Below are 14,004 nucleotides of genomic sequence, written 5' to 3' on the forward strand. Positions count from 1 at the left end.
CAGACAGCCATTCATTGAGTTAATTTCTGGTGGGAGGTAAACTGGGCACATTTGGTCCTTGTTGATTTACCTGCTGATAACAAGGTAACCAGACATGTGGCATGTCTTGAATTGAAGATGGTGGCAGAAGGGTATGTTTGGTGCAAAATGTAGAAGCTAACCTTATGCTTATGACCAGCTTTCCACTGATCATGTGACATCTGTAGGCACCATAGATGGGGCTGAAGATTGAATCTTGGAATATCTGAAAGATGACCATTCTGATTTTGTGGGAGAAGTCTTAACTTTGGAGTAGATAATTGTAGAACCACAATATGTTGAGTGTGGAGTGGAACACAAAAGGGAGGACATGGGCAATGATCAAGGTTATAGTAGAATAATCAAGGAGGAATGGTGTCCGCTGTCTTTGACCAAGTAGGTTGTCTGTTGTGGTTGGGATGAAAGCCATTGAAGCAATCCAAACAAATGATTGGAGAAATAGGATTGTAGCTTGGCATCAAAGTATCTGAAAGGGAGATCAGAAAAAGGTGGATAAGAAGAGTTATGAATTTGCAAGTTGGCTTAGTTAATGCTAAATGTGAAAGCATACTAATTAACATTGAGGATGAAAACTTGTTTTCCCTATTTTTTCACAGACGGGACACTTTCAATCATTTGACAACTTGGTTAGAAGATGCTCGCCAGCATTCCAACTCCAACATGGTCATTATGCTCATTGGAAATAAGAGGTAACATTTTAGCTAGCAAAAGTTGACACTGTTTTTGACTACGGGTCTATGATAAGCTTAGAGTGAGGGTAATATCCTCAAATGTTTTCAGTACTGTAGACTGTTTAGGCCTGTTATGTCTTGTACCAGTCTATTTAGATTAGATTACTTAGTGTGGAAGCAGGCCCTTCGGCCCAACAAGTCCACACCGACCCGCCGAAGCGCCACCCACCCATACCCCTACATTTACCCCTTACCTAACACTATGGGCAATTTAGTATGGCCAATTCACCTGACCTGCACAACTTTGGACTGTGGGAGGAAACCGGAGCACCCGGAGGAAACCCACGCAGACACTGGGAGAATGTGCAAACTCCACACTGTCAGTCGCCTGAGGCGGGAATTGAACCCGGGTCTCTGGCGCTGTGAGGCAGCAGTGCTAACCACTGTGCCACCGTGCCGCCCTATTCTTTCCCTCTAGTTACTTTGTTTCCATTCAGGTTTCCTATCAAATTCTGTTTTGAATGAAATTTACCTCCATGCTGTATTCTGTGGCTGTGAACTTTTTAAAAAAAAAAATAGTAAATAAAAACCTGAGGGAACTGCGGATGCTGTAAGTCAGAAACAAAAAGAGAAATGGCTGAAAAACGTCAGTGGGTCTGGCAGCATCTGGAGAGAAATTGGAGTTAATGTTTCAGTCCTTGGATCACCTAGTTCTGAGCAAGGGTCACTTCACACAAAACATTAACTCTGACTTCTCTCCACAGATACTGAGCTTTTCTAGCAAGTTCTGTTTTTGTCTTTAAAAATAGTTCAGTTCTCGTGCTGTTCTTATTGCCTTTTGATGATTGCACAATAGCTTTGCAAATGTATCCCTGAGTTTGGTAGCTGTGGAAGAGAATTACAACAAAATGAAACTAATTTTGTTTGTGGAAATTAAGAATGTGACTAGAAATTGACTATGTAAAGATATCTTGGAACTCTTTACAAAAGAACTTGGCAAAATACACTAACTGCAGTATGAGCTAGTCCAAATTGATAATTGGAAGGATATCATGAAAATGCAACCGTCTTTTGATCTACATTACATTGAGGGAGGTAAAGTTTTCTCAGTTTAGTGACTCCTTGAATTTTGCAATTTTTGTTTAATTTAAAGAATGTCTACCATCCTTTGAATCATTCTATATTTCCGGAGATTGTTCTGACCTCAACTTTGATTGTTACTGTATGATCTTGGAAGAGGTGATAGTATGCAGGTGTTGGTCTGAGATAAATGAGTTAATAAATCATCAAACTCCATTTTCTAATGGATTTGTATTCAAGTACCAGTGTTTTGTGAAATGTTTGGAATAATGGCATCAAATGTTGTGTTTTTTTTAATCTGGACTGAATGTGCAATTGCATTGTGACATGAAATGGCTTCTTCAGGAGAAGTAAACGAAGAAAAATGAACACTTACAGTTTTAAATGTTGGTGAACACTCTCTTTCTTACAGTGACTTAGAATCAAGACGCGAAGTGAAGAAAGATGAAGGGGAAGCTTTTGCAAGGGAGCATGGCCTCATTTTTATGGAGACTTCTGCAAAGACTGCTTCTAATGTTGAAGAGGTAATACGATTTTGGAATTTTACATAGTTCATTTTGGCAGTCATCTCTAGTCCACTGAAGTATTGTATTTTTAATGTGCTCTCAGAGCCCATTTTAACTTTTGGGCTGGTTTCTTTTACTGCTCTTTTGGAGAAAGGACCTTATCCAGTGGCTTGGTTTTATTATGTGATTTTTGGTTTGAACTGTTTCGTCATCAAAATACTTAGTTTCAATCCTCTCACCCTAGGAAGGGCACTTTTGGATGAAGAGTAAGCTAATGCAAAAGTACTCATCTATTCAACTTGATTTGACTTTTCATTTTTATGAAACATTTTTAACATTATTCATCCACTAACTTTGAAGGTCAGATGAAGAATACATCCATAATGTCTGCCAAGTCTTCAGTCAACTATAATTACACTTGTACTGAATGTCAGATTAATTGCAATGTATGATGAACATTATGTATTATCAGTGGCTGCTAGGCTGTTATCATTGCTAATGTTTACAAAGAAGAAAATAATTCAAATTGTTGTGGAAAACTGAATACAACACAGTACAAGGTTTTGAGTTTTAAAATATCAAGACTTCTCTGGCCTTCCGAGTATGGATTGCTTTACTTTGTATCCTTATGCCCTTACCTGTGCCAGCAGTGAGGTTGTGATTTTAGCTCATGTCCAGTACAGTATATTAAAATTTATTTTTCCAATGCAATTTGATCTTTACACTGGGAAGATTGGTGCATATGAAGGGATGTGCGATATATTTGCTGTTTCGGCATGCGTTATAGTTCTCTCATTCAGGTATGTAAACGTTGATAATTAAAATGCATGTATTGGGGAATACAGATATCAAATTTCTTAATACCATTTGTCTTCTGTTGAGGCATTTGTTTCTGCAATGACAGCTGTTCAGACTTCATTCTGTGGGGCAAGGTGGAAAGTTGCTATCATCCTAGAGAGCCATAGGGCTGCACGCTCATGATAGAGAGACATCTGGTGGTTTAACCTGAAAGCCACCATGCTTCAGGCAGGGCAAGCGATTGAGAAATTGAGTCCTTCATGGTAACTTCGGTCAGTGTGGAAATTGAACCCAGGCAGTTGGCATCACAAGCCAGCCATCCAACCAACTGAGCTAACTGACCACAGGGCAAGGTGTAAACCTCATAGAAAACGTTGGGGTAAATTAAGGATACTGCAATGAACACCCATTACTTGGTATGGGATTAAATTTATTTAAAGTACAAAGGCATTATGGTACAAAGGTTAAAACTTTACACTGAGAAAAGGAAAATAAATGTTGTTGCTTCATACCAGAATAGCAATTAGACTTAGGAAGCAATTAAGAGGCAACATCTGAGCCATGTATATGATTTTCCACCTACCCTCAAGTTATATCCACTTAAGCAGAACTGTCAGTACACAAATTGTAACAAACTCAATAAGGTAGGTATTCCGCTAAATAGCAAGTTATTTTCTAATGTTACAAAAGGATGCGTGGCCAGTGTTTATTTGAGAGCTAAAACAAGAATGAGGCACTGATTTACTAATTATGAAGCAAAGAATGGCAAGTTGAGAAGTCAGAAAAGAATTGGAAATATTGAAATAAATCTTCAAGATTTCAGTGACAGGTAGTTGAAGGATCAGTGAAGTCAATTGTTGAGAATTTACAGCAGAACCTGGCCCTTCTTAATTCTTTCACTATTTTGGAGGCAACCCAAGGAAAATTGATTCAAAATTCAGAAATAAAAATATTCTACAAAATGGGACTGCCTCCTTACACTCTGGTAGTGACCATGATAACACAAATTGGCTGAACAATAATATTTGTCTCAATTGTTTTAAAAACTCTCTATGAAAAGGATTGATATATCCAACAATTAGACAGGAGGATCTAGCATTTTTATTAATTTATCAATATTTCAGAATGAGTGCAAATCTAAAATTTAGATTCTTAAATTGGGAACAAGGGAAGGGTTGAAGATTTAAATGTGATTGTGTGATCCTTTCTGACATCTATGTAGTGGCACTTCCATTAACAAGCAGGTAAGTGACAAACAGAAATTGCTGGAAAAGCTCAGGCCTGGCCGCACCTGTGGAGAGAAATAAGTAGACGAGTGAAATCTGTTCAACCCAATCACTATGCTTTTGGCAGTTTAATTCATCCTAGTGTTCACAAGAATTCTGAACATAAAAGTTTGTGTAAATATCCATTAAATCTTTCTTCATGAGCTCTGCTGATTCAAGGCTGTGAAATGCTGAGTTATTGGCCCAGAAGTGTACCATCTGAGTATGGTATAAGATTTGTAGTCATAGAGGAGTCATACAGCACAGAAAAGGCCATTTGGCCCATCACATCTGCAGCAACAATAACTACCACTAAAAGTGTACTAATCCCAATTTCCTGCACTTCTCCCATATCCTTGAATGTTGATACTTCAAGTGCTAATCCAATTTGTTTTTTAAGTTGTACATTTTCTGGCCTGCCGTGCATTCCAAATTCCCATCTCCCGCTGAGGGGAAACAGCTCTTTCCCCATATCCCCTCTGAATCGCCTGCCCCTTACCGCAAAACTATGCATCATTTATATATCTGTCTAGATACATTTTGGATGGGCAGGGAGCAGAGGGATACAGATCCTTAGAAATAGGCGACAGGTTTAGACGGAGGATCTGGTTTGGTGCAGGCGTAGAAGGCTGTAGAGCCTGTTCCTGTGATATTTTCATTGTTCTCTCAACTAAGGGGAACAGCTGGTCTCTCTTCACCCTGTCTATATCCCTCAATCTTATGCCTCTATCTTGTCACCCTCTCAGTTTTCTCTACTCTAAAGGAAACCAGCCTGTCCAGTGTCTCCTTATTGCTCAATTGCTCCATTCCAGACAACATCCTGGTGAACCTCCTCTGTATCTCTTCCAGGGCTATCACATTCTTCGTGTAGTGAGATGACCAGATCTGCACTCAGTACTACAGCTGTAGCCTAACCAATGCTTTGTATGTTCCAACATTGCCGCCTTTCTCTTATATCTGTCATGGCTGATGAAAGCAAGTGTTCCATATACCTTACCTATCCTAGTCATATGCTCGGAGTTAATTATCCCAAGAGCCCTGTTCCTCTAAGCTACCCAGTGCCCTGCCATTCACTAAATTTGCTTAACATTTCTCCCAGATTTTCATCTAATCATTTCTGTATATAACAAACAATAAGGGTCCCATTACTGCTCCTTCTGGTACATCACTGGACACCAGCCTCCAGTCACTCAAACAGCCATCTTATCATTACACTTTGTCCTATTACTTGAATCAGCAGAGCTCATGAAGAAAGATTTAATGGATATTTACACAAACCTTTATGTTCAGAATTCTTGTTTCTGATCCATCTCACCAAGTTTCTCTCCATTCCTTGTGCTTTAACCTTCTCAGTCTCTCATGTGGGACTTGTGTCAAAAGCTTTGCTAAAATTCATATAAAGTAGATCAACTGAATTTACCTGATCCCCATACTTGATCACGTTTTTGGAAAAGTTCTAACAAATTTGTTAGGCATGACCTCCTTTTGACAAAGCCATGCTGATTATCCCTAATTAACTCATGCCTTTTCAAGTGGGTATTAATTCTCTCCAGTTTCTCCAATTGTTTCCCTACCCTTTACATGAGACGCTCATCAATCTGTAATTTTATGGTTCACCTTCAGAAGCCTCTTAAAAAAGTGGAACCACATTTACTGTCCTCCAGTCCTTTGGCTCTTCCCCTGTGGCCAGAGAGGAATAAAAAATTTGTGATAGTCCCTGCAATTTCTTGTCTCTCCTCCCACAGCAACCTCTGGTGCAATTAATCCAGGCCAAGGGATTTGTCTATTTTTCAAACCTGTCAGTCTCCAATTCTTTTTCTGTGAAACTGTGTGAGCACCTCCGTCCCTTTTTGTATCTATGTTCACCTTGTCCAGAGTGAAGACTGAAGAGAAGTATTCATTCAACCCCTTCCAATGTTCTGTTTTCATACAGATTGGCCCCTAATAGCCCCTACTCTTCCTTTCCTATTTGCTAGTCCTTTCCTGTGCCTATCATTTTGCTCTTCTAATTGCTTTCTTGAGTTCCCTCCTGCACTTGCTGTATTCCTGTAGGACTGCAGCTGAATTGTTCCCTTTGGACTTGCTGAATACCCTTCTTCCTCATCCAGTCCTGTATTGTCCTAAACATACAGGGCTCTCTGAACTTATTGTTCCCTACATACTCCTTACAGGGTACAAGCTAGTCCTGTAGTCTTCCCTGTACTTTTTTGAATGCTCAAACCCATGCCCCAAAACCTTTAGTCTGCTGTGGACTTAGCTACAAGGAGCTGTTTCCAATCTGCCCCTCCCACTCTTTCACCCCCCCCCCCCCCTGCAAAAAAAGCCTACTCCAAGCCATCTTTTGCAGGCCATCTTTTTCTTTGTCCAGAACAAATTTGAACCATCCCATGTTGTGGTTACTATCGCTATAACATTGCCCCTTTGCCACTTTGAACAATTATGAGATTACATTTCCAACAGTGCAGAAACAATAGACAATAGGTGCAGGATTAGGCCATTCTGCCCTTCGAGCCTGCACCACCATTCAATATGATCATGGCTGATCATCCTTAATCAGTATCCTGTTCCTGCCTTATCTCCATAACCCTTGATTCCACTATCCTTGAGAGCTCTATCCAACTCTTTCTTAAATGAATCCAGAGACTGGGCCTCCACTGCCCTCTGGGGCAGAGCATTCCACACAGCCACCACTCTCTGGGTGAAGAAGTTTCTCCTCATCTCTGTCCTAAATGGCCTACCCCTTATTTTTAAACTGTGTCCTCTGGTTCGGCACTCACCCATCAACGGAAATATGTTTCCTGCCTCCAGAGTATCCAATTTTTTAATAATCTTATGTCTCAATCAGATCCCCTCTCAGTCTTCTAAACTCAAGGGTAAATTGAGGACTGCAGATGCTGGAGATCAGAGCTGAAAATGTGTTGCTGGAAAAGCACAGCAGGTCAGGCAGAATCCAAGGAGCAGGAGAATCGACGTTTTGGGCATGAGCCCTTCCTGAAGAAGGTCTCATGCCTTAAACTCAAGGGTATACAAGCCCAGTCGCTCCAGTCTTTCAACATAAGGTAGTCCTGCCATTCCAGGAATTGACCTTGTGAACCTACGCTGCACTCCCTCAATAGCCAGAATGTCTTTCCTCAAATTTGGAGACCAGAACTGCACGCAGTACTCCAGGTGTGGTCTCACCAGGGCCCTGTACAGCTGCAGAAGAACCTCTTTGTTTCTGTACTCAATCCCTCTTGTTATGAAGGCCAGCATGCTATTAGCCGCCTTCACTACCTGCTGTACCTGCATGCTTACCTTCATTGGCTGGTGTACAAGAACACCCAGATCTCTCTGTACTGCCCCTTCACCTAAATTGATTCCATTTAGGTAGTAATCTGTCTTCCTGTTCTTGCCACCAAAGTGGATAACCATACATTTATCCACATTAAATTGCATCTGACCACTCACCTACCCTGTCCAGGTCACCCTGTAATCTCCTAACATCCTCATCACATTTCACCCTGCCACCCAGCTTAGTATCATCAGCAAACTTGCTAATGTTATTGCCAATACCATCTTCTATTATAACATCTATTATAAAAAGCTGCGGTCCCTGTACTGATCCCTGCGGTACCCCACTGGTCACTGCCTGCCACTCCGAAATGGGGCCGTTTATCACTAGTCTTTGTTTCCTATCAGCCAACCAACTTTCAATCCAAGTTAGTACTTTGCCCCCAATACCATGCGCCCTAATTTTGCTCACTAACCTCCTATGTGGGACTTTATCAAAAGCTTTCTGAAAGTCCAGGTACACTACATCTACTGGATCTCCCTTGTCCATCTTCAGAGTTACATCCTCAAAATTCCAGAAGGTTAGTCAAGCATGATTTCCCCTTCATAAATCCATGCTGACTCTGACCTATCCTGTTACTGCTATCTAGATGTGTTGTAATTTCATCCTTTATAATAGACTCCAGCATCTTTCCCACCACTGAGGTCAGACTAACTGGTCTATAATTTCTCTCTCCCACCTTTCTTAAAAACATTACAACATTAGCCACCCTCCAATCCGCAGGATCTGATCCCAAATCTATCGAACTCTGGAAAATAATCACCAACGCATCCACAATTTCTCGAGCCACTTCCTTCAGTACCCTGGGGTATAGACCATCAGGCCCCGGGGACTTATCAACCTTCAGACCTAACCGTCTCTCCAACACCAATTCCTGGCAAATATCAATTCTCTTCAGTTCAGGTCCTTCAGCCACTGTTACCTCAGGGAGATTGCTTGTGTCTTCCCCAGTGAACACAGATCTGAAGTACCAATTTAATTCTTCTGCCATTTCTTTGTTCCCTGTAATATATTCCCCTGTTTCTGTCTTCAAGGGCCCAATTTTAGTCTTAGCCATTTTTTTCCCTTTCACATACCTGAAAAAGCTTTTACTATCCTCCTTTATATTATTGGCCTGTTCACCTTCGTACCTCATTTTTTTCTCTGCGTATTTCCTTCTTAGTAATCCTCTGTTCTTTAAAAGCTTTCCAGTCCTCCGTTTTCCCACTTATCTTTGCTATGTTATACTTTTTCTCTTTTAACTTTATATGTTTCTTAACTTCCCTCGTCAGCCAGGGCCACCCATGCCGCCTCCTAAGATCCTTCTTCCTTTTTAGAATTAACTGATCCTGCATTATACACAGAAATATCCGCCATTGTTCCTCCACTGTCATCCCTGCCAAGATATTGCACCATTGAACTTTGTCCAGCTCCTCCCTCATAGCTCCATAGTTCCCTTTATTCAACAGAAATATTGTCACTTCCGATTGTACCCTCTCCCCCTCAAATTGCAGATTGAAGCTTATTGTATTATGGTCACTACTTCCCAATGTCTGCTTCACTTCGAGGTCCCTGACCAATTCTGCTTCGTTGTCCAATACCAGATCCAGAATTGCCTTCTCCCTGGTCGGCTCCAGCACCAGCTGTTCTAAGAATCCATCTCGGAGGCACTCCACAAAGTCTCTTTCTTGAGGTCCAATACCATCCTGATTCTCCCAGTCTACCTGCATGTTGAAATCCCCCATAACAACTGTAGTAACATCTTTGCGACAGGCCCATTTCAGCTCCTGATTTAACTTACTTCCGACATCCAGACTACTGTTTGGGGGCCTGTAGATAACTCCCAAGAGGGTCTTTTTACCCTTAGTATTTCTCAGCTCTATCCACACTGACTCTACATCCCCTGATTCTAGGTCGTCCCCCACCCCATCTCCCACCCCCGCGCAAGGGACTGAATATCATCCCTTACCAACATGGCCACCCCACCCCCTCTGCCCGTCAGTCTGTCCTTACGATAGCACGTGTAGCCTTGAATATTCATTTCCCAGGCCCTGTCCATTTGAAGCCATGTCTCCGTTATCCCCACAATATCGTATCTGCCAATTTCCAAAAGAGCCTCAAGCTCATCCATCTTATTTCTAATGCTTCGTGCATTCATGTATAGTATTTTCACCCTTCCCATCAACTCCTATTTCACTCAACCTTACAGCATGATCCCTTTGAGTTTTCTGCCTCATTGATACAGTTGTCTTTCTTGACTTCCCTTGTTCTAACTTTCCCTCCAATTTCCTTCTTAAACAAACAGGCCCTTTGGCCCAACCAGTCCACACTGACCCCCTGAAGAGTAACCCACCCAGACCCATTTCACTCTGTCTAATGCACCTAGCACCATGGACAATTTAGCATGGCCAATTCACCTGACCTGCGCATCTTTGGGTTGTGGGAGGAAACCGGAGCACCCAGAGGAAACCCACGCAGACACTGGGAGAATGTACAAACTCCACAGTCAGTCACCCGAGGCTGGAATCGAACCTGGAACCCTGGTGCTGAGGCAGCAGTGCTAACCACTGTGCTGCCCTTTCTAGCTGCTTTCTCTAGAATTGCACTATCCCTTGGGCCTTTTGTGTACCAATATATTAAAAAAACTCCCCGAGATACAGTTGAAGAAATCTGATCCGTCTAAAACCTTAACACTGAGTATCCCAATTTCTTTTGGGAATCTGAAATCTCCTCTTGTAATTACCTGATAATTACTCCTAAACACTTCCGTGAACTGTGTGTAATTGCTGCTGTATTTTCTGTTTACTCTTTGGGAGGTGTATAATGTACTCCTGCCCCCTTACCATTCTTGGGTTCTACCCACAAAGCCTCATTTGAGGACCATTCTGAGTTATCCTCTCTCCTTATCACAGTAACTGACTATTTTAATAGTGCTACACCACTTTTTTTTTTACACACTCCTCTGTCTTGCTAAAGATCTTTTGGTATAAAATATTGAATTTCCAATCCAGCCAGCCCTTTGACCATGTTTCTGTGTTGGCAACAATATCATAGTTCCACAAGTTAATCCATGCCATTAACTGATTAGTCTTACCTACTACACTCAACTGAACCAGCAAATCCTACCTGCAGGATGTTGGTCCCAGTGTGATCCAGGTGCAGACCATCCCATTTCGACATGTTGTACCAACCTTTTAGCCACACGTTCATCTGTCCTACTTTCCTATTTCTAAACTCTACCATAACCTCTGGATCACTCCCAGTGTTATGACCATTGAGGTCCTGACTAGCTCCCTAATTTATTAATGGAAGACTTCATTCCTCACTTTGCTGTTCCTTTTTCCTCCCATATCCCCTACAGTCAAGCCACTTGTCAGAACCTTGGCTCTGACTGTGTTCTGAGGTACCAGTACCCTCCTCAGTTTCCAAAATGGAGTGTCGTTTAGTGAGTGCGACCTCGGTACTCCTGCACTACTTGCCTGCTCTTTCTGGACTGTCTGGTTCTCATCTGTCCTTTAGTCCCTTCAGCTGTGATGTGACCACCTCTAAAGGTAAAAACAATGACTGCAGATGCTGGAAACCAGATTCTGGATTAGTGGTGCTGGAAGAGCACAGCAGTTCAGGCAGCATCCGAGGAGCAGCAAAATCAACGTTTCGGGCAAAAGCCCTTTGTCAGGAATAAAGGCAGAGAGCCTGAAGCGTGGAGAGATGAGCTAGGTGGGGGTGGGGAGAAAGTAGCATAGAGTACAATAGGTGAGTGGGGGAGGGGATGAAGGTGATAGGTCAGGGAGGAGGGTGGAATGGATAGGAGGAAAAGAAGATAGGCAGGTAGGACAAATCATGGGGACAGTGCTGAGCTGGAAGTTTTGAACTAGGGTGAGGTAGGGAAGGGGAAATGAGGAAACTGTTGAAGTCCACATTGATGCCCTGGGGTTGAAGTGTTCCGAGGCGTTCTGCCTCCAGGCATCTGGTGAGGGAGCGGTGGTGAAGGAGGCCCAGGACCTCCATGGACTTCACAGGGTGGGAGGGGGAGGTGAAATGTTGGGCCACGGGGCGGTGTGGTTGATATGTGCGGGTGTCCCGGAGATGTTCCATAAAGCGCTCTGCTAGGAGATGTCCAGTCTCCCCAATGTAGAGGAGACCGCATCGGGAGCAACGGATGCAATAAATGATATTAATGGATGTGCAGGTAAAACTTTAATGGATGTGGAAGGCTCCTTTAGGGCCTTGGATGGAGGTGAGGGAGGAGGTGTAGGCGCAGGTTTTGCAATTCCTGCAGTGGCAGGGGAAGGTGCCAGGATGGGTTGTAGGGGGGCGTGGACCTGACCAGGTAGTCACGAAGGGAACGGTCTTTGCGGAAGGCAGACGGGGTGGGGAGGGAAATCTATCCCTGGTGGTGGGGTCTTTTTGGAGGTGGCGGAAATGTCGGCGGATGATTTGGTTTATGCGAAGGTTGGTAGGGTGGAAGGTGAGCACCAGGGGCATTCTGTCCTTGTTACGGTTGGAGGGGTGGGGACTGAGGGCGGAGGTGCGGGATGTGGATGAGATGCGTTGGAGGGCATCTTTAACCACGTGGGAAGGGAAATTGCGGTCTCTAAAGAAGGAGGCCATCTGGTGTGTTCTGTGGTGGAACTGGTCCTCCTGGGAGCAGATACAGAAATGGCGGAGGAATTGGGAATACGGGATGGCATTTTTGCAAGAGGTAGGGTGGGAAGAGGTGTAATCCAGGTAGCTGTGGAAGTCGGTGGGTTTGTAAAAAATGTCACTGTCAAGTTGGTCGTCATTAATGGAGATGGAGAGGTTCAGGAAGGGGAGGGAAGTGTCAGAGATGGTCCAGGTAAATTAAGGTCAGGGTGGAATGTGTTGAAGTTGATGAATTGCTCAACCTCCTCGCGGGAGCACGAGGTGGTGCCAATGCAGTCATCAATGTAGCGGAGGAAGAGGTGGGGAGTGGTGCCGGTATAATTACGCAAGATAGACTGTTCTACATCGCCAACAGAGAGACGGGCATAGCTGGGGCCCATACGTGTGCCCATGGCTACCCCTTTGGTCTGGAGGAAGTGGGAGGATTCGAAGGAGAAATTAAGGGTGAGGACCCGTTCGGCCAAACGAATGAGTGTGTCGGTGGAAGGGTACTGTTGGGGACGTTAATCCACCTCCCTTGAGGATCCACCCTCAACTCCTAGCTTTATGATTGTGCCACAGCGTCTCTAACCACTGATTTGATTAGATTAGATTAGATTACTTAGTGTGGAAACAGGCCCTTCGGCCCAACAAGTCCACACCGACCCGCCGAAGCGCAACCCACCCAGACCCATTCCCCTTCATTTACCCCTGCACCTAACACTACGGGCAATTTAGCATGGCCAATTCACCTGACCTGCACATTTTTGGACTGTGGGAGGAAACTGGAGCACCCGGAGGAAACCCACACAGAGAATGTGCAAACTCCACACAGTTAGTCGCCTGAGGCGGGAATTGAACCCGGGTCTCTGGTGCTGTGAGGCAGCAGTGCTAACCACTGTGCCACTGTGCCGCCCAAAGCTTCTGCAGCTGGAAGCATTTCCTGCATGAGTGGTCATCTGGGACACTGGCAGCATCCAGGACTCCCTATGTGTGACCAGCTACACATTCCATTTGACTGGCATCTCCTGACATCTCCCAAACTTACTGTTCAAGCCTTAGACTAGAATTCTTATTTTGTTAGACTTGCTACTCTGTCACTAAGGTTATGAAAAAATTAACTGTAACATGGAACATAGAACACTTACAGCGCAGTACAGGCCCTTTGGCCCTCGATGTTGCGTCGACCTGTCATACCAATCTGAAGTCCATCTAACCTACACTATTTCATCTACGTCCATATGCTTGTCCAGTGATGACTTCAGTGTACTTAAAGTTTGCGAATCTACTACGTTGCAGGCAAAGCATTCCATGCCGCTACTACTGAGTAAAGAAACTACCTCTGACATCTGTCCTATATCTATCACCCCTCAATTTAAAGCTATGTCCCCTCGTGCTTGCCATCACCATACTTGGAAAAAGGCTCTTCCTGTCCACCCTATCTAACCCTCTGACAGTTACCGTTGCTTTAAATCTGTAGAATAAGCAAGTGTTAACCAGTAATTGCTAGGTGCCCAGTACTCTCTAATCTGGAGCCCTCCCCACCTCACTTTTTGAAGTTGTCACATCAACAGGAGCTACACAGAAGATTGTGTTCCTGCAGCTTCCTTCCTGGTTCCTTTGTCCCTGCCTGCTGCTGCAGCTGCTCCAAGCTGTATCCAGTAAAGATGAGTTTGGGGAGGGGATAACCTAGTGGTGTTCTTGCTGGCCTA

General features: G+C 43.7%; 1 protein-coding gene across 1 annotated transcript in view; it reads left to right on the forward strand.

The window, feature by feature from the left end:
• Positions 1 to 14,004, forward strand: part of rab2a (RAB2A, member RAS oncogene family) — an 89,718-nt gene that overhangs the window by 39,310 nt on the left and 36,404 nt on the right. The window contains exons 5-6 of the mRNA XM_043689313.2: positions 636 to 728; positions 2,203 to 2,314. Of these exons, the coding sequence (XP_043545248.1) occupies positions 636 to 728; positions 2,203 to 2,314 (205 nt within the window). The remainder of the gene's footprint in view (positions 1 to 635; positions 729 to 2,202; positions 2,315 to 14,004) is intronic.

This window comes from Chiloscyllium plagiosum, unplaced genomic scaffold (genome assembly GCF_037043375.1).
Source record: "Chiloscyllium plagiosum isolate Xiang-an unplaced genomic scaffold, Cpla_swu_hap1 HiC_scaffold_4, whole genome shotgun sequence".
Taxonomy (NCBI): Eukaryota; Metazoa; Chordata; class Chondrichthyes; order Orectolobiformes; family Hemiscylliidae; genus Chiloscyllium; species Chiloscyllium plagiosum.